This window comes from Petromyzon marinus, chromosome 43, assembly GCF_048934315.1.
Source record: "Petromyzon marinus isolate PM22_M1 ecotype Great Lakes invasive population chromosome 43, UKy_Petmar_22M1.pri1.0, whole genome shotgun sequence".
Taxonomy (NCBI): domain Eukaryota; kingdom Metazoa; phylum Chordata; class Hyperoartia; order Petromyzontiformes; family Petromyzontidae; genus Petromyzon; species Petromyzon marinus.
This window is the reverse complement of record NC_133709.1, coordinates 16,292,458-16,313,327: the sequence shown is the minus strand read 5'-3', so window position 1 is coordinate 16,313,327 and position 20,870 is coordinate 16,292,458. Positions and strand designations below refer to the sequence as shown.

Sequence of the window (20,870 nt, the reverse complement as noted above, 5' to 3'; positions counted from 1 at the left end):
CTGTGGGGGGGGGGGGGGGCACGTCCCCCCGTGCGCCGTCGTCACGAGGTTTGTAATCACAGCAGGCAGCAGAGCGACAAGGGGATGGGGATTATTGTTATTACATGCGAGTCCACATTTAGATTTTCTTTGTTAATTACATTTGTTAATTTTAATGAGACGTTATAAATGGAGCTGAGTGAGTGCATCTGTGTGTGTGTGGTACGCTTCAACGGTCATTGAGTGAGATGTGTGTATGTGTGTGTGGCGTGAGGGTGTGTGGAGTGAGGGTTTGAGGGGTGAGGGGTGAGTGTGTGAAGAGTGAGGGGTGAGGGTGAGGGTGTGAGGGGTGAGGGTGTGAGGGTGAGGGAGTGAGGGAGTGAGGGTGTGAGGAGTGAGGGTGTGAGGGTGAGGGAGGTGAGGGTGTGAGGTGTGAGGGGTGAGGGTGTGAGGGTGTGAGGGGTGAGGGTGTGAGGGGTGAGGGGTGAGGGTGTGAGGGAGTGAGGGGTGAGGGTGAGGGTGTGAGGGGTGAGGGGTGAGGGTGTGAGGGAGTGAGGATGTGAGGGAGTGAGGATGTGAGGGAGTGAGGGGTGAGGGGTGAGGGTGTGAGGGAGTGAGGGTGTGAGGGGTGAGGGTGTGAGGGAGTGAGGGTGTGAGGGGTGAGGAGTGAGGGTGTGAGGGGTGAGGGTGTGAGAGTGTGAGGGGTGAGGGGTGAGGGTGTGAGGGAGTGAGGGTGTGAGGGGTGAGGGTGTGAGGGAGTGAGGGTGTGAGGGAGTGAGGGTGTGAGGGGTGAGGGTGTGAGGGTGTGAGGGTGTGAGGGTGAGGGTGTGAGGGGGAGGGTGTGAGAGTGTGAGGTGTGAGGGGTGAGAGTGTGAGGGGTGAGAGTGTGAGGGATGGGATGTGAGGGGTGAGGGGTGAGGGTGTGAGGGGTGAGGGAGTGAGGGTGTGAGGGTGTGAGGGGTGAGGGTATGAGGGTGTGAGGGGTGAGGGAGTGAGGTGTGAGGGAGTGAGGTGTGAGGGAGTGAGGTGTGAGGGGTGAGGGAGTGAGGTGTGAGGGGTGAGGGAGTGAGGGTGTGAGGTGTGAGGGGTGAGGGAGTGAGGTGTGAGGGAGTGAGGTGTGAGGGGTGAGGGAGTAAAGTGTGAGGGAGTGAGGTGTGAGGGGTGAGGGTGTGAGGGAGTGAGGTGTGAGGAGTGAGGGTGTGAGGTGTGAGGGGTGAGGGTGTGAGGGAGTGAGGGGTGAGGGGTGAGGGGTGAGGGTGTGAGGGAGGTGAGGATGTGAGGGTGTGAGGGAGTGAGGGTGTGAGGGGTGAGGGAGTGAGGGAGTGAGGGGTGAGGGGTGAGGGTGTGAGGGGTGAGGGGTGAGGGGTGAGGGTGTGAGGGAGTGAGGATGTGAGAGTGTGAGGGAGTGAGGGAGTGAGGGGTGAGGGTGTGGGGGTGAGGGTGTGAGGGAGTGAGGGTGTGAGGGAGTGAGAGTGTGAGGGGTGATAGTGTGAGGGAGTGAGGGAGTGAGGGGTGAGGGAGTGAGGGGTGAGAGTGTGAGGGGTGAGAGTGTGAGGGAGTGAGGGGTGAGGAGTGAGGGAGTGAGGGGTGAGTGTGTGAGGGGTGAGGGGTGAGGGTGTGAGGGAGTGAGGTGTGAGGGGTGAGGGTGTGAGGTGTGAGGGGTGAGGGAGTGAGGGGTGAGGGGTGTGAGGGGTGAGGGTATGAGGGTGTGAGGGGTGAGGGAGTGAGGTGTGAGGGAGTGAGGTGTGAGGGAGTGAGGGTGAGGGGTGAGGGAGTGAGGTGTGAGGGGTGAGGGAGTGAGGGTTGTGAGGTGTGAGGTGTGTGGGGTGAGGGAGTGAGGTGTGAGGGAGTGAGGTGTGAGGGGTGAGGGAGTGAGGTGTGAGGGAGTGAGGTGTGAGGGGGTGAGGGTGTGAGGGAGGAGGTGTGAGGGAGTGAGGGTGTGAGGTGTGAGGGGTGAGGGTGTGAGGGAGTGAGGGTGTGAGGGGTGAGGGGTGAGGGTGTGAGGGAGTGAGGATGTGAGGGTGTGAGGGAGTGAGGGTGTGAGGGAGTGAGGGTGTGAGGGGTGAGGGAGTGAGGGAGTGAGGGGTGAGGGGTGAGGGTGTGAGGGGTGAGGGGTGAGGGTGTGAGGGAGTGAGGATGTGAGAGTGTGAGGGGTGAGGGAGTGAGGGAGTGAGGGGTGAGGGGGTGAGGGTGTGAGGGAGTGGGGGTGTGAGGGAGTGAGAGTGTGAGGGGTGATAGTGTGAGGGAGTGAGGGGTGAGGGAGTGAGGGGTGAGAGAGTGAGGGGTGAGAGTGTGAGGGAGTGAGGGTGAGGGGTGAGGGTGTGAGGGAATGAGGGGTGAGGGTGTGAGGGGTGAGGGGTGAGGGTGTGAGGGAGTGAGGGAGTGAGGGGTGAGGATGTGAGAGTGTGAGGGGTGAGGGTGTGAGGGAGTGAGGGTGTGAGGGAGTGAGGGGTGAGTGTGAGGGGTGAGTGTGAGGGGTGAGAGTGTGAGGGAGTGAGGATGTGAGGGTGTGAGGGGTGAGAGTGTGAGGGTGTGAGGAGTGAGTGAGGGTGTGAGGGTGAGGATGTGAGGGAGTGAGGGTGAGGATGTGAGGGAGTGAGGGTGTGAGGGAGTGAGGATGTGAGGGTGTGAGGGGTGAGAGTGTGAGGGGTGAGGGTGTGAGGGGTGAGGGTGTGAGGGGTGAGGGAGTGAGGTGTGAGAGTGTGAGGTGTGAGAGTGTGAGGTGGTTTCTTTTCTAATTCTGTCTCCACGTGCGGCAGCTCGCTCTGCCACCCCCGCGGTCACGTGATCATGATGCTAATTGATCAGTTCCCATGGTGACCCCCCGTGCAGGGCTGTCGTGCGCGCGTGTGTGATTGTGTGTGATTGTACTCGTGTGATTGCGTGTGTGTGATTGTACTCGTGTGATTGTGTGTGTGTGTGATTGTGTGATTGCGTGTGTGTGATTGCGTGTGTGTGTGATTGTACTCGTGTGATTGCGTGTGTGTGATTGTACTCGTGTGATTGCGTGTGTGATTGTACTTGTGTTATTGCGTGTGTGTGATTGCGCGTGTGTGTGATTGTGTGTGATTGTACTCGTGTGATTGCGTGTGTGTGATTGCGTGTGTGTGATTGTTCTTGTGTGATTGCGTGTGATTGTACTTGTTATTGCGTGTGTGTGATTGCGTGTGTGTGAGATTGTACTTGTGTGATTGCGTGTGTGATTGCGCGTATGTGATTGTACTTATGTGATTGTACTTGTGTGATTGCGTGTGTGTGATTGCGCGTATGTGATTGTACTTGTGTGATTGCGTGTGTGTGATTGCGTGTGTGTGATTGTACTTGTGTGATTGTACTTGTGTGATTGCGTGTGTGTGATTGCGCGTAGGTGATTGCGTGTGATTGTGCATGTGTGATTGCGTGTGTGGTTGTGTGATGTCGTGTGTGTAATTGTGCGTGTGTGATTGCGCGAGTGATTGTGTGATTGTACTTGTGTGATTTCGTGTGTGTAATTGTGTGCGTGTGATTGCGCGTGTGTGATTGCGTGTGTGATTGTGTGATTGCGCGTGTGTGATTGCGTGTGATTGTGTGCGTGTGTGTAATTGTGTAGGTGCTCGCTACAGCACTTGCCCCTACAGTCTGTTGAAGGCTATACGGGGGATCTTTGTATTCGTGTGTATGTGCGCGTGCGTGCGTGTGCGTTTGTGTGTGGGGAGCGGTCGTGCAGTGGTGAGCGCTACGCCAACACCGCCAGTGACGATTATTTGAACCGGTAACCGCTAGGTCGACTCAGCCATAGATGAGCACCTGGTGCGGCGTGTAAAACATCGCCACTCGGGAGACAAAGGCGGCCGGGCGGGGTGCTGGCCACCCACCCCCTTGTTCATAGGTGTTCGTTGACAGCACCTGCCACAACAGGCTGTCATGGCTGTACGGGCATCATTGTGGTGTGAGTGTCCGTGTGTGTCTGCGTGTGTGTGTGCGTGTGTGCGTGTGTGTCTGCGTGTGTGTGCGCGTGTGTGTGTGCGTGTGTGCGTGTGTGTGTGCGTGTGTCTGCGTGTGTCTGCGTGTGTGTGCGCGCGTGTGTGTGCGTGCGTGTGTGTGCGTGCGTGTCTGCGTGTGTGTGCGTGTGTGTGCGCGTGTGTGCCACACTGCCCTGGGGAATATGGCACGCTGCCGTCAAAGTTACTTCGTGTATAGACGTCTCTGAGCGCGCCCCCCGTGTCTGCCTCAGCGCCCCCCCCCCACCGTGCCTCTGAGTCACCGCATTCAAAGGGACTTCGAGTTCAGTATCAGTCGCTCCGACCGGCAGCGTCTCGAGCAGCGAGCGTCAACCACGCGCCCTGTAACAATCATCATCTTCATCATCGCTTCATCATCATCATCGCTGCATGATCTTTATCGCTGCATGATCGTCATCGCTTCATCATCATCGCTGCATCATCATCATAATCATCATCGCTGCATGATCATCATCATCATCGCTGCATGATCATCATCATCGCTGCATGATCATCATCATCGTTACATGATCATCATCGCTGCATCATCATCATCGCTGCATGATCATCATCATCATCACTGCAGCAGCGGTACTCGCATTGAGAAACTGAGCGTCGGCGAAAGACACCGTGGTAGATGGAGCCGAGGAATCGCCCTGAGCCTGACGACGTCGAGGCGACTCGCTCAGGTAACTCGCTTGGTGGCGGCGGACAAAGATCCTGAGCCGGCACACCGGCAAGAGGTGACACGCCGCTCGTACCTCTCGCTTGCAAAAGGGCGCTTCTTGTGTGTCCCGTCTGAACGTATCACGCTGGGCACATCGCGGCGAAACATCGAGGCACGCTGTACTGCATCGCAGTCCGTGCGCACATTGCCCAAGCAGATCGGACACCGTCAAAGGAATTGCGGAAATAATAAAGTATTGAAGCTTTGGTGACCGCGTAAAATTACTCATTGTTGTTGTTTTTTTTCTTTCGGAAAAGTCACGTGTGTAGAAATACAATAAAATTATATTAAAACAAAAAAAAACAATCACGACTTTGCGATCGCGACGATGAAGATCGCTTGCGTTGTGATCGAAACGTCGTGATTGTTTTTTTTTATTTTAATATAATTTTATTGTATTTCTACATACGTGACTTCATTGTGGAAATGTCCACCTACGGCCAAACGGAGATTGGCATCGCTCCGCGTTGCGATGTCGCAGCGCTCGTCAATCCACCGCTGGATGAGAGCCGTGCGGGTCGCGGAGGTATATTTAGCCACACTTCACCACGCGGCTGTTCCTCGCGATTTGCTGGAGGCGCGCAGCATAGACGCAGGTGATGTGGTTTTTTTTTGTTTTGTTTAACGGAGGAGTTTAGTCGCATGTGCTGCCCGCCACGTACGCCCCCCGGGACCCTACGGGCTTCAAAGACTCAAGTTGCTCGCCCATCCGAGCAGCATCCAGCCTTGAGGCCGCTTAGCTTCGGAGACCCGACGCCTTCGGGCGTCTGATCGACACGTGGCGCGCGTGGTGCCGTCTCACAGTGTCCGCGCGCTGCCGGCAAACATGCCCCCTCTCCTCTCCCTTGCAGCAGACACGGACGAATTCCTCCAGCGCTTCGGACTGCGCCTGCAAGGTAAGCTTGCGCCCGTTTCACGCGAAACCGAAACCGTCGGCCGTGGTCTATCCGCCGCTGGATGAAAGCCGGGTACCTGCTCCTCGCCGTCCCGTCACTCACGGCCCAGAGACACCGCCGCCATCCAACTCCCTCGCTGACTGCGCGCAGAATCGGATTTATTTATGACTGGGGGAGATCCTATGGGCTATAAAGCTCTTTGTTAACAGATGTCCAGTAGGGGCACGGGGTAAGAATGCTACAACAACAACGACGACAAACACACGATAAGTACAAGAAAGGTAAACAGATAGCCCAACACACGTACAAATACTCTGTGTTTTTTTACGGTAAAGTCACGTAGGTAAAATAACGTAGGTAAAATAAAATAAATGAAAACAACTAAATTAAATCACGACGTTTCGGAGGCAACACAAGCTTCCGTCTTCAGGTGGAACAGTCACAGCAGAATTAGCTGTGTCAAGTGAACAGCTCTGGGACACACGAGATTATATACAGGTTAAGGGGGGGGGAGGAGCCAGGGAGGGACGTGGGTGGGGAGGGGGGCTAAGTTAAGCCACCTTGTTAATCTGCAGGGGGTTCTGGTGGAGGCGGTGGTGTACTCGCACGTTAAACCACCTTTTGTTATTCTGCAGGGGGTTCTGGTGGAGGCGGTGGTGTACTTGCACGTAAAACCACCTTTTGTTATGCTGCAGGGGGTTCGGGGGGAGGGTGATGGCGCGCTGCACGAGAGCGAGTACAATCCTGGTAGAAACGGCAATGGCTGTATAATTATAAGCCAGCTAAAGTTTGACTTGGTTGATGACATATTTCCAAAAGTTGCTCAATTTAAAACCGTCCTCTCGGTTGAAGTTGTGTCTATGTTTGTAAATCTAGATGGCTTCATGGACAAATCTGTGGTAATAACCGGGAGGTTTGCATAGTACTTTGACTAAAGATTTCCAAAATTCTAAACAAACATAAGATCCAGGTCCGGTTCAATACAGTACACAAAATCCGTGATCTGATCCCATCCGTAAAGGATGTCATTCCTGACTTACAGTACCCCGGTGTATACAAATTGAGTTGTACCTGTGGTGACTGCTATATCGGGGAGACGAAACGACATATTTCTGACCGAATTCGCGAGCACAAATCAGATGTGAAACACGGCAGAACGAATTATTCGGCCGTGGCTGATCATTGTTTCATCACAGCGGGTTCTCATGAGATTGTCTTCTCCGATACCAAAGTACTCTGCAAACCTCCCGGTTATTACCACAGATTTGTCCATGAAGCCATCCAGATATACAAACATAGACACAACCTCAACCGAGAGGATGGTTTTAAATTGGGCAACTTTTGGAAAGATGTCATCAACCAAGTCAAACTTTAGCTGGCTTATAATTGTACAGCCATTTCCGTTTCTACCAGGATTGTACTCGCTCTCGTGCAGCACGTCATCACCCTCCCCCCGAACCCCCTGCAGCATAACAAAAGGTGGTTTTACGTGCAAGTACACCACCGCCTCCACCAGAACCCCATGCAGATTAACAAAAGGTGGCTTAACTTAGCCCCCCCCCTCCCCACCCACGTCCCTCCCTGGCTCCCCCCCCCCCCTTAACCTGTATATAATCTCGTGTGTCCCAGAGCTGTTCACTTGACACAGCTAATTCTGCTGTGACTGTTCCACCTGAAGACGGAAGCTTGCGTTGCCTCCGAAACGTCGTGATTTAATTTAGTTGTTTTCATTTATTTTATTTTACCTACGTGTCACTTTACCGAAAAAAACCAAAGAGTATGAATCCTCGCAGTCACGAAAGCTTCAAATCTAGAACACGTACAAATACAACACTGAACCATCACCATCGCACTGAGCCGACATCGTCGCTACATCCTTTGGCGGTGCTGCTCCCGCTGGACGCGTTCCCGCCTCCTTGGGCTGCAATTCCATCGCCGGTCTCGTCCGTCGGTCGCAGTGGTGGCACTCGGGCCTCGCAGCTAGAAGGGCCTGGGTTAGATTCCCGACTCGGTCGCCTCACTGCTGTGGAGTTTGTACGCTCTACCGCTTCGTGTGCGCGTGGGTTTTTCCTCCGCGTCATCGCCTAAACAAGTGAAATCCCAGCGCTGTCATTGGGCAAAACGGCATCCCAAGTGCTGAAAATATCACCTGCGAATCACTCATCTGGGTAACACACAGACACATACAGCAGCGGCAGCATGGGTCGCTGCTGCAAGCAAACTTGGCAGAAACCTCCTGAACAAAGAGTCTTGAGACTCGGTGAAGATAACTTGGGGTAAACGTGCGTAATTGTAAAGGATTATTCATCATCATCATCATCATCCCACGTGTGTAATATTCCCTCCTGTCTTCAGAATCAAAATATGTATTGATACTGCAGGAGAAATCCGATGAGCTATGAAGCTCTTTGTTTAACAGATGTCCAGTCGGCGCACAACAACAAACACAATACGTAGACACGTTAGAAATGCAAAGTACTATGAATGTAAACCAATCACCCAAACGCAAACAAATACAACACTAAACCATCCCAATGCTACCAGGCAAAGCCCACCGAAGGCATTAAACTTATTATTCAGGAGCGACTTGGCCACGAACTCAACAACAACGTGTCTCATCATTTGGACATTTATAGCTGCAAAATTATCCAAATAATCTCCATGCATATTTCTAAACGCACCTCCGATTAGCACGGTTGGCTACGTACGGTGCGAAAAGAAGTTCAACACGCATGCATACATACGTGTTGTTTGTAGTATTACAATGAGCATATGGGTTCGATAAATGACGCATGCTCTCAGTTACATACCGACTAGAGAAAGCGACACGCGCACTGGAGAACACACACACAAAGACAAAGATCCCCCATATAGCCTTAACAGACTGTAGGAGCAAGTGCTGTTAGCGAGCACCTATGAAGGCCGGAACGGTACACGAGGGAGTGGGTGGCCAGCACCACGCCCGACCGCCTTTGTCTCGCTAGTGGCAATGTTTACACACCGCACCAGGTACTCATTTGAGGCTGAGTCGACCTAGGGGAGGCCCGGGACCGGTTCAGATAATCGTCACTGGTGTTGGCCGTGAGCGGGAATCGAACCTGGGTCGCCAGGTTCATAGCGCAGCGCGCTAACCGCCACACTATCGCTCCCCACAACAGTGTGTGTGTGTGTGAGAACACACACACACACACTGGAGCACACACACACACACACTGGAGCACACACACACACTGGAGCACACACACACACTGCAGAACACACACACACACACTGGAGCACACACACACTGGAGCACACACACACACACACTGGAGCACACACAACAACAACAACAACCGCCATTCGCCACTAAGTGGCGGTGACGTCACCACGACGCTTGTGCCAGGCTATGTGCACCGTGAGGCCACGTGAAGTGTCGAACGCCCGCTGGCAGGAGGTCACTGGGCAGACCCAGGTGCCACGGGTCGACTGACTGAGATGACTGGCTGATGCACCACCTGTGCCCCCTACTGTGCCAACCTGCTGTGCTTTAGCCACCCGGCGCTCCGCTCGTTGTTGTGAGCGTCGCTCCTCCGCCCTCCGTTGTTGTTGGAGGGCGACTACCTCCAACTGTCCAGTAGCGTCTTTAACGAGCCTCCTCCACAGAGGCCGATCTTGACACCGCTGGTACCAGTCATCGGCAAGTCCACTCAGCTCCACGTCCTCCTGTACCACATCACTCCATCTCTTCTCTAGCCCGTGCCGCGCCCGCTTAGCCCCCTCGATCCGGCCGAACAAAGCTGTTTCGGCATGCGGTGGCTGGGCATGCGGGCTACATGACCCAGCCATCGCAGCCTTGCCTGCCGGAGGAGCTCACCGATGGGACCTTGCCCAGATCTTTCAAGGATTTGTGAGCTTCTCACACAATCCAGTCTGGTTAAACCCAGGATGGATCGTAGGCAGGCCAGCCTAAATGTTTCTAACCGGCGAAGATGTTCCATTAGGGGGGTCCACGTTTCGCAAGCGTAGAGAAGGGAGGGAATGACCGTGGCCGAGAAGATCTGAAGCTTAGTGCGGAGCGACAGACCAGGTAGCTTCCACACAGCGTTACGCAACCGATGAAAAGATATTGCCGCTCCACTGATTCGGAGTGAGACCTCTGCTGTTAAACTGGAGCCGGTCATAAGCACACTTCCCAGGTATGGGAAACTCTCCACTCTCTCCACAACTGCCCCATCACCGATTGGGAGTTATGGGGGTGGAGTGTCCGATGGTACAAAATACCCAGGCAGGTGCTTAGTTTTGGTGGGGCTGATGGTAAGGGCCCCATCTCTTAGTGGCACGCTCCAGTCTCAGCAGCAGCGTCTCCAACTCCTCCTCTGAATGAGCAGCTATTACCAAATCATCAGCATACATAACGTGGTTGAGCAATAGGGAGCCATCCCTTGACCGCACCCGGGCATCGATCAGCCTCCCATTATATCTGTACCATATGTAGATTCCCCCGGTACAGCTATTGAAGGCTTCACGAACTACGTGGTCGAAATAGATGTTAAATAATGTGGGAGCCAGAGGACATCCCTGTCGCACCCCAAGGTGTACAGGGAAAGGCTCAGACTCCCGGCCACGTAGTTTTACCCGGGCCCGCTCACCATCATGAAGGTCCTTAATGGTCGTGAGCAGAGGGTCAGGTACTCCAAAAGCACGAAGAACAACCCAGAGCCCAGGCCTATTGATGGTATCATAGGCCTTGACCAGGTCAATAAAGCAGAGATGTAGATCTTGCTGGAATTCCCTACACCTCTGCTGTAGCAGATGGACAGAAAATATGGCATCTGTGCAGGACCGCCCTTTCCTGAAACTGCACTGGGGCTCCGCAAGCCTCTCCTCAGCGTGCCTGGCAAGGCGATGTTGAATAATCCTTGCCAGGACCTTTCCCGACACACTGAGGAGTGAAATGCCCCTGTAGTTGTTACAGTCTGTGCGGTCCCCCTTCTTAAAAAAGGGGGACCACCAGGGCATCCTTCCTATCCTGCGGAACCTGTCCAGTGGTCCAGACTGTTGTTATTATGTCATATAGGGCAGTCTGTGCACAAACTCCACCCTCCCTCAGCATTTCGCTTGGGAGATCATCTCTGCCCGCTGCCTTTCCTGGTCTCAGACTCCGGATCGCCCTCAGTACTTCCTCAACAGATGGCACCTCAGCCAGCCACTCACAGGGGGTGACTTCTTCCAATATTTGAGGCACCGCAGCCTCAGCAGGGTCATCCTCACTTTGTGCCACGATGTTTTCCTGGCTGAGGGATTTTCCCTCCCCCAGGACCTCACAGAAATGCTCAGCAAATCTGCAAACCTGTTCCTGGGGGTCAGAGATTGGATCACCGTTTTTTCCCCTAATGATGGTAAAAGGTGTGGTGCTGCAGGTTACTTTTTTGATGGCGTTAAATAGAGATTTGTGATATTTGTGATCGCGGGCCACTGAGGCAGACTCCATCTCCTCAGCAACCCGCGACCACCACCCATCCTTGCAGCGCCTCACGGCTCTCCGAACCTCCGAGCGAAGGTTGCGGTAAGCCTCCTCATTCTCTGACGTGGGATTCTGTAGCCGATGACAGTGGACCTGTCGCTTTTTCTCAAACATCCTGAACACCTCCTCTGTCAGCCAGGGTCTCTGGGGAGGTCCTGACCGCGTACCCAAAGCAGACATTGCAGCCGCATGAGTCACAGTTCTAAACCTCGCCCATTTACCCTCGACATCAGGAGTGGGGGACGATGCCAACCTCAGCCGCAGGCGATGATGAAATTCTCGCTTGCAACTTTCATCAGATAACTGAGACCAGGCCACTTTTGGTTGGAATGGGGTCCTGAGTGTACACCCACCACCGGAGCGGAAGAATGGGCGGCGCATCTTACAGATGACAAGTCGATGGTCAGAGGGCAGATCAGCTCCACGGTAGGTCCTGGTGTCAAGGACATGGGCTCGCATCCACTGGTCCGTCACTATGTAGTCCAGCAGATGTTCTTGCTTGGACCCGGCATGCATCCATGATGTTGTGTGGATGCGTCGATGCCGGAACACACACACATACACACACTGGAGCCAACACACACACACACACTGGAGCACACACACACACTGGAACACACACTCACACACACTGGAGCACACACACACACACTGGAGAACACACACACACACTGGAGAACACACACACACTGGAGAACACACTGGAAAACACACACACACTACAGAACACATACACACACTGGAGCACACACACACACTGGAGCACACACACACACTGGAACACACACACAAACAAAGATCCCCCATATAGCCTTAACAGACTGTAGGGGCAAGTGCTGTTAGCGAGCACCTATGAAGGCCGGAACGGTACACGAGGGGGTGGGTGGCCAGCACCACGCCCGACCGCCTTTGTCTCCCCAGTGGCGATGTGTACACACCGCACCAGGTACTCATTTGAGGCCGAGTCGACCTAGGGGAGGCCCGGGACCGGTTCAGATAATCGTCACTGGTGTTGGCCGTGAGCGGGAATCGAACCTGGGTCGCCAGGTTCATAGCGCAGCGTAGCGCTAACCGCTACACACACACACACACTGGAGCACACACACACACACTGGAGAACACATTGGAAAACACACACACACTACAGAACACACACACACACTGGAGCACACACACACACTGCAGAACACACACACACACACTGGAACACACACACACACACTACAGAACACACACACACACTGCAGAACACACACACACACTGGAGCACACACACACACTGCAGAACACACACACACACACACTGGAACACACACACACACTACAGAACACACACACACACTGGAACACACACACACACTGGAGCACACACACACACACTGGAACACACACACACACACACTGGAGAACACACACACACACACTAGAACACACACACACACTGGAGCACACACACACACTGCAGAACACACACACACACACACTGGAACACACACACACACACACTACAGAACACACACACACACTGGAGCACACACACACACTGGAGCACACACACACACACTGGAACACACACACACACACTGGAGAACACACACACACACTAGAACACACACACACACACTGGAACACACACACACACACTGGAGCACACACACACACACTGGAGAACACACATACACACACTGGAACACACACACACACACACTGGAACACACATACGCACACACTGGAGCACACACACACACACACACTGGAACACACACACACTGGAACACACACATACACACACTGGAGCCAACACACACACACACACTGGAACACACATACACACACTGGAGAACACACACACACACACTAGAACACACACACTGGAACACACACACACACACTGGAGCACACACACACACACTGGAGAACACACACACACACACTGGAACACACACACACACACTGGAACACACACACACACACTGGAGCACACACACACACTACAGAACACATACACACACTGGAACACACACACACACTAGAACACACACACACACACTGGAGCACACACACACACACTGGAACACACACACACACTAGAACACACACACACACACTAGAACACACACACACACACACTGGAACACACACACACACTGGAACACACACACACACTGGAACACACACACACACACACTGGAACACACACACACACTGGAACACACACACACTGGAACACACACACACACTGGAGAACACACACACACACACACTGGAACACACACACACACACACTAGAACACACACACACACTGGAACACACACACACACACTGGAGCACACACACGCACGCACGTTCATCGTTCACCCGGCTCGCGGATTGAAGTTTCCCCGCTTGGGCGAGGCGCGTCACCGCCAGCAGTGAACCGATGGTGGCCGAGGCCAGGGAACGGAGCGGCGGCCCTCTGCTGTGAACGCGTCCGTGAGGAAGCGCCAGCGAGGGAGAGGCGGTGCGGTGCGGGTGCGTGGGCATGGCGAGATCGTGAGCAGCGGCGGCAGCTTGCGGAAGGCCACCATTCATCAGTGGAGAGACCACGCCTGCTACTAAACGTTTTCGTGACTGCAGGAATTCATATTCCCTGGGTTCTTTCGGTAAAGTCACGTTGATAGATTGCTTGTGTTGCGATCGAAACTTCGTGATATTTGTATTATTTTTATTCACTTTATTTTTATTTTGATCCACGTGACTTTACCGAAAGAACCATAGAATATGCCTGATGATGATGATGATGGTAGCGACACAAACTCGATTCCTGAGCAATGTCGCACCGGCCGGCCCCGGAGTCCACGTCACTCGATGCGCATCCGTGGCTCGGGAGCGCGCGCCTTGTGGGGAGCGGTGGCGCAATGGTTAACGCAGTGCGCTAGGATCGAGGCAAAAACCTTGAGTGCCATTCGAGACGAGGGCTAAAACGAGAGGCGAGCGCTGACTGAACCAGTTCTGACTACCTCCTCTCCCCCCTTTCATCCCCCCCCACCCCCACCGCCATTTACCAACCCGCACTGACCGGCGTGGTGAAGTATGGTCAAACAACACCCACGACCGACACGGCGTAGGAAGGCATTCAGCCGAGAGTGTTTGGAAAAGCGTTGCGCTTGATGACAGCATTTTTACACACACACGGCGCAGACATTCCGATCCACATATGGAGATGTGGAGACGACACGACTCACCTTACTACCTGGTGTATAACCTTGTGTGTGACTAAGTCACCTTACTACCAGGTGTCTAACCCCGTGTGTGACTAAGTCACCTTGCTACCTGGTGTCTAACCTTGTGTGACTACTCACCTTACTTCCAGGTGTCTCACCTTGTGTGTGACTACTCACCTAACTACCTAGTGTCTAACCTTGTGTGTGACTACTCACCTTACTACCTGGTGTCTCACCTTGTGTGACTACTCACCTTGCTACCAGGTGTCTAACCTTGTGTGTGACTAAGTCACCTTACTACCTGGTGTCTCACCTTGTGTGACTACTCACCTTGCTACCAGGTGTCTAACCTTGTGTGTGACTACTCACCTTACTACCTAGTGTCTAACCTTGTGTGTGACTAAGTCACCTAACTACCTGGTGTCTAACCTTGTGTGACTACTCACCTTGCTACCTGGTGACTCACCTTGTGTGTGACTACTCACCTTACTACCAGGTGTCTCACCTTGTGTGTGACTACTCACCTTGCTACCTGGTGACTCACCTTGTGTGTGACTACTCACCTTACTACCAGGTGTCTCACCTTGTGTGTGACTACTCACCTTACTACCTGGTGTCTAACCTTGTGTGTGACTACTCACCTTACTACCAGGTGTCTCACCTTGTGTGTGACTACTCACCTTACTACCTGGTGTCTAACCTTGTGTGTGACTACTCACCTTACTACCTGGTGTCTAACCTTGTGTGTAACTACTCACCTTACTACCAGGTGTCTCACCTTGTGTGTGACTACTCACCTTACTACCTGGTGTCTCACCTTGTGTGTGACTACTCACCTTACTACCAGGTGTCTCACCTTGTGTGTGACTACTCACCTTACTACCTGGTGTCTCACCTTGTGTGTGACTACTCACCTTACTACCTGGTGTCTAACCTTGTGTGTGACTACTCACCTTACTACCAGGTGTCTCACCTCGTGTGTGACTACTCACCTTACTACCTGGTGTCTCACCTTGTGTGTGACTACTCACCTTACTACCTGGTGTCTCACCTTGTGTGACTACTCACCTTACTACCTGGTGTCTCACCTTGTGTGTGACTACTCACCTTACTACCAGGTGTCTCACCTTGTGTGACTACTCACCTTGCTACCAGGTGTCTAACCTTGTGTGTGACTACTCACCTTACTACCTAGTGTCTAACCTTGTGTGACTACTCACCTTACTATCTGGTGTCTAACCTAGTGTGTGACTACTCACCTTACTACCAGGTGTCTCACCTTGTGTGTGACTACTCACCTTACTACCAGGTGTCTCACCTTGTGTGTGACTACTCACCTTACTACCTGGTGTCTAACCCCGTGTGTGACTAAGTCACCTTACTACCAGGTGTCTAACCTCGCCGTGTGTGACTAAGTCACCTTACTGCCTGGTGTCTCACCCCGTGTGTGACTAAGTCACCTTACTGCCTGGTGTCTCACCCCGTGTGTGACTAAGTCACCTTACTGCCTGGTGTCTAACCCCGCCGTGTGTGACTAAGTCACCTTACTGCCTGGTGTCTCACCCCGTGTGTGACTAAGTCACCTTACTGCCTGGTGTCTCACCCCGTGTGTGACTAAGTCACCTTACTACCAGGTGTCTAACCCCGCCGTGTGTGACTAAGTCACCTCACTGCCTGGTGTCTAACCCCGTGTGTGACTAAGTCACCTTACTGCCAGGTGTCTAAACCCGGGTGTGACTAAGTCACCTTACTGCCTGGTGTCTAACCCCGCCGTGTGTGACTAAGTCACATTACTGCCTGGTGTCTCACCCCGTGTGTGACTAAGTCACCTTACTGCCAGGTATCTAACCCCGTGTGTGACTAAGTCACCTTACTACCTGGTATCTCACACCGTGTGTGACTAAGTCACCTTACTGCCTGGTGTCTAACCCCGTGTGTGACTAAGTCACCTTACTACCAGGTGTCTAACCCCGCCGTGTGTGACTAAGTCACCTTACTACCAGGGGTCAAACCCCGTGTGTGACTAAGTCACCTTACTGCCTGGTGTCTCACCCCGTGTGTGACTAAGTCACCTTACTACCAGGTGTCTAACCCCGCCGTGTGTGACTAAGTCACCTTACTGCCTGGTGTCTCACCCCGTGTGTGACTAAGTCACCTTACTACTAGGTGTCTAACCCCGTGTGTGACTAAGTCACCTTACTGCCTGGTGTCTCACCCCGTGTGTGACTAAGTCACCTTACTACCAGGTGTCTAACCCCGCCGTGTGTGACTAAGTCACCTTACTACTAGGTGTCTAACCCCGTGTGTGACTAAGTCACCTTACTGCCTGGTGTCTCACCCCGTGTGTGACTAAGTCACCTTACTACCAGGTGTCTAACCTCGCCGTGTGTGACTAAGTCACCTTACTGCCTGGTGTCTCACCCCGTGTGTGACTAAGTCACCTTACTGCCAGGTGTCTAACCCCTCTGTGTGACTAAGTCACCTTACTGCCTGGTGTCTCGCCCCGTGTGTGACTAAGTCACTTTACTGTCTGGTGTCTCACCCCGTGTGTGACTAAGTCACCTTACTCCCTGGTGTCTAACCCCGTGTGTGACTAAGTCACCTTACTACTAGGTGTCTAACCCCGTGTGTGACTAAGTCACCTTACTGCCTGGTGTCTCACCCCGTGTGTGACTAAGTCACCTTAGTACCAGGTGTCTAACCCCGCCGTGTGTGACTAAGTCACCTTACTGCCTGGTGTCTCACCACGTGTGTGACTAAGTCACCTTACTGCCAGGTGTCTAACCCCGCTGTGTGTGACTAAGTCACCTTACTCCCAGGTGTCTCACCTCGTGTGTGACTAAGTCACCTTACTACCAGGTGTCTAACCCCGCTGTGTGTTACTAAGTCACATTACTGCCTGGTGTCTTACCCCGTGTGTGACTAAGTCACCTTACTGCCTGGTGTCTAACCCCGCCGTGTGTGACTAAGTCACCTTACTGCCTGGTGTCTCACCCCATGTGTGACTAAGTCACCTTACAACCAGGTGTCTAACCCCGCGGTGTGTGACTAAGTCACCTTACTGCCTAGTGTCTCACCCCGTGTGTGACTAAGTCACCTTACTGCCTGGTGTCTAACCCCGTGTGTGACTAAGTCACCTTACTACTAGGTGTCTAACCCCGTGTGTGACTAAGTCACCTTACTGCCTGGTGTCTCACCCCGTGTGTGACTAAGTCACCTTACTACCAGGTGTCTAACCCTGCAGTGTGTGACTAAGTCACCTTACTGCCTGGTGTCTCACCCCGTGTGTGACTAAGTCACCTTACTACCAGGTGTCTAACCCCGCTGTGTGTGACTAAGTCACCTTACTGCCAGGTGTCTAACCCCGCTGTGTGTGACTAAGTCACCTTACTGCCAGGTGTCTCACCTCGTGTGTGACTAAGTCACCTTACTACCAGGTGTCTAACCCCGCTGTGTGTGACTAAGTCACCTTACTGCCTGGTGTCTCACCCCGTGTGTGACTAAGTCACCTTACTGCCTGGTGTCTAACCCCGTGTGTGACTAAGTCACCTTACTACCTGGTGTCTAACCCCGTGTGTGACTAAGTCACCTTACTGGCTGGTGTCTCACCCCGTGTGTGACTAAGTCACCTTACTGCCTGGTGTTTAACCCCGTGTGTGACTAAGTCACCTTACTACCTGGTGTCTAATCCCGTGTGTGACTAAGTCACCTTACTGCCTGGTGTCTCACCCCATGTGTGACTAAGTCACCTTACTGCCTAGTGTCTAACCCCGTGTGTGACTAAGTCATCTTACTGCCAGGTGTCTCACCCCGTGTGTGACTAAATCACCTTACTACCAGGTGTCTAACCCCGCCGTGTGTGACTAAGTCACCTTACTGCCTGGTGTCTCACCCCGTGTGTGACTAAGTCACCTTACAACCAGGTGTCTAACCCCGCCGTGTGTGACTAAGTCACCTTACTGCCTGGTGTATAACCCCGCCGTGTGTGACTAAGTCACCTTACTGCCTGGTGTCTAACCCCGTGTGTGACTAAGTCACCTTACTACCTGGTGTCTAAACCCGTGTGTGACTAAGTCACCTTACTGCCTGGTGTCTCACCCCGTGTGTGACTAAGTCACCTTACTACCTGGTGTCTCACCTTGTGTGTGACTACTCACCTTGCTACCTGGTGTCTAACCTTGTGTGACTACTCACCTTACTACCTGGTGTCTCACCTTGTGTGTGACTACTCACCTTACTACCTGGTGTCTCACCTTGTGTGTGACTAAGTCACCTTCCTGCCCGGTGTCTCACCCCGTGTGTGACTAAGTCACCTTACTACCAGGTGTCTAACCCCGCCGTGTGTGACTAAGTCATCTTCCTGCCTGGTGTCTCACCCCGTGTATGACTAAGTCACCTTACTACCAGGTGTCTAACCCCGCCGTGTGTGACTAAGTCATCTTCCTGCCTGGTGTCTCACCTCGTGTGTGACTAAGTCACCTTACTGCCTGGTGTCTCACCACGTGTGTGACTAAGTCACCTTACTGCCAGGTGTCTAACCCCGCTGTGTGTGACTAAGTCACCTTACTCCCAGGTGTCTCACCTCGTGTGTGACTAAGTCACCTTACTACCAGGTGTCTAACCCCGCTGTGTGTTACTAAGTCACATTACTGCCTGGTGTCTTACCCCGTGTGTGACTAAGTCACCTTACTGCCTGGTGTCTAACCCCGCCGTGTGTGACTAAGTCACCTTACTGCCTGGTGTCTCACCCCATGTGTGACTAAGTCACCTTACAACCAGGTGTCTAACCCCGCGGTGTGTGACTAAGTCACCTTACTGCCTAGTGTCTCACCCCGTGTGTGACTAAGTCACCTTACTGCCTGGTGTCTAACCCCGTGTGTGACTAAGTCACCTTACTACTAGGTGTCTAACCCCGTGTGTGACTAAGTCACCTTACTGCCTGGTGTCTCACCCCGTGTGTGACTAAGTCACCTTACTACCAGGTGTCTAACCCCGCAGTGTGTGACTAAGTCACCTTACTGCCTGGTGTCTCACCCCGTGTGTGACTAAGTCACCTTACTACCAGGTGTCTAACCCCGCTGTGTGTGACTAAGTCACCTTACTGCCAGGTGTCTCACCTCGTGTGTGACTAAGTCACCTTACTACCAGGTGTCTAACCCCGCTGTGTGTGACTAAGTCACCTTACTGCCTGGTGTCTCACCCCGTGTGTGACTAAGTCACCTTACTGCCTGGTGTCTAACCCCGTGTGTGAGTAAGTCACCTTACTACCTGGTGTCTAACCCCGTGTGTGACTAAGTCACCTTACTGGCTGGTGTCTCACCCCGTGTGTGACTAAGTCACCTTACTGCCTGGTGTTTAACCCCGTGTGTGACTAAGTCACCTTACTACCTGGTGTCTAATCCCGTGTGTGACTAAGTCACCTTACTGCCTGGTGTCTCACCCCATGTGTGACTAAGTCACCTTACTGCCTAGTGTCTAACCCCGTGTGTGACTAAGTCATCTTACTGCCAGGTGTCTCACCCCGTGTGTGACTAAATCACCTTACTACCAGGTGTCTAACCCCGCCGTGTGTGACTAAGTCACCTTACTGCCTGGTGTCTCACCCCGTGTGACTAAGTCACCTTACAACCAGGTGTCTAACCCCGCCGTGTGTGACTAAGTCACCTTACTGCCTGGTGTCTAACCCCGCCGTGTGTGACTAAGTCACCTTACTGCCTGGTGTCTAACCCCGTGTGTGACTAAGTCACCTTACTACCTGGTGTCTAAACCCGTGTGTGACTAAGTCACCTTACTGCCTGGTGTCTCACCCCGTGTGTGACTAAGTCACCTTACTACCTGGTGTCTCACCTTGTGTGTGACTACTCACCTTGCTACCTGGTGTCTAACCTTGTGTGACTACTCACCTTACTACCTGGTGTCTCACCTTGTGTGTGACTACTCACCTTACTACCTGGTGTCTCACCTTGTGTGTGACTAAGTCACCTTCCTGCCCGGTGTCTCACCCCGTGTGTGACTAAGTCACCTTACTACCAGGTGTCTAACCCCGCCGTGTGTGACTAAGTCATCTTCCTGCCTGGTGTCTCACCCCGTGTGTGACTAAGTCACCTTACTACCAGGTGTCTAACCCCGCCGTGTGTGACTAAGTCATCTTCATGCCTGGTGTCTCACCTCGTGTGTGACTAAGTCACCTTACTGCCTGGTGTCTAACCCCGTGTGTGACTAAGTCACCTTCCTGCCTGGTGTCTAACCCCGTGTGTGACTAAGTCATCTTACTGCCTGGTGTCTAACCCCGTGTGTGACTAAGTCACCTTACTGCCTGGTGTCTAACCCCGTGTGTGACTAAGTCACCTTACTGCCTGGTGTCTAACCCCGCTGTGTGTGACTAAGTCACCTTCCTGCCTGGTGTCTCACCTCGTGTGTGACTAAGTCACCTTCCTGCCTGGTGTCTCACCTCGTGTGTGACTAAGTCACCTTCCTGCCTGGTGTCTCACCTCGTGTGTGACTAAGTCTCCTTTCTGCCTGGTGTCTCACCTCGTGTGTGACTAAGTCACCTTACTGCCTGGTGTCTCACCTCGTGT

The 20,870-nt window shown here is 53.2% G+C and overlaps 1 protein-coding gene across 2 annotated transcripts in view; it reads left to right on the top strand.

The window, feature by feature from the left end:
• Window positions 1-4,230: 4,230 nt before the first annotated feature.
• The window catches only part of LOC116957799 (phosphatase and actin regulator 1-like), a 151,597-nt gene continuing 134,957 nt past the window's right edge, over window positions 4,231-20,870 (top strand). Inside the window, exons 1-2 of one of the 2 annotated variants that reach the window (XM_076073851.1) lie at window positions 4,231-4,648; window positions 5,538-5,582. In XM_076073851.1, the coding sequence (XP_075929966.1) occupies window positions 4,597-4,648; window positions 5,538-5,582 (97 nt within the window). In that variant the 5' untranslated portion in view covers window positions 4,231-4,596. The remainder of the gene's footprint in view (window positions 4,649-5,537; window positions 5,583-20,870) is intronic. The other variant, XM_032980171.2, reaches the window with a different exon arrangement.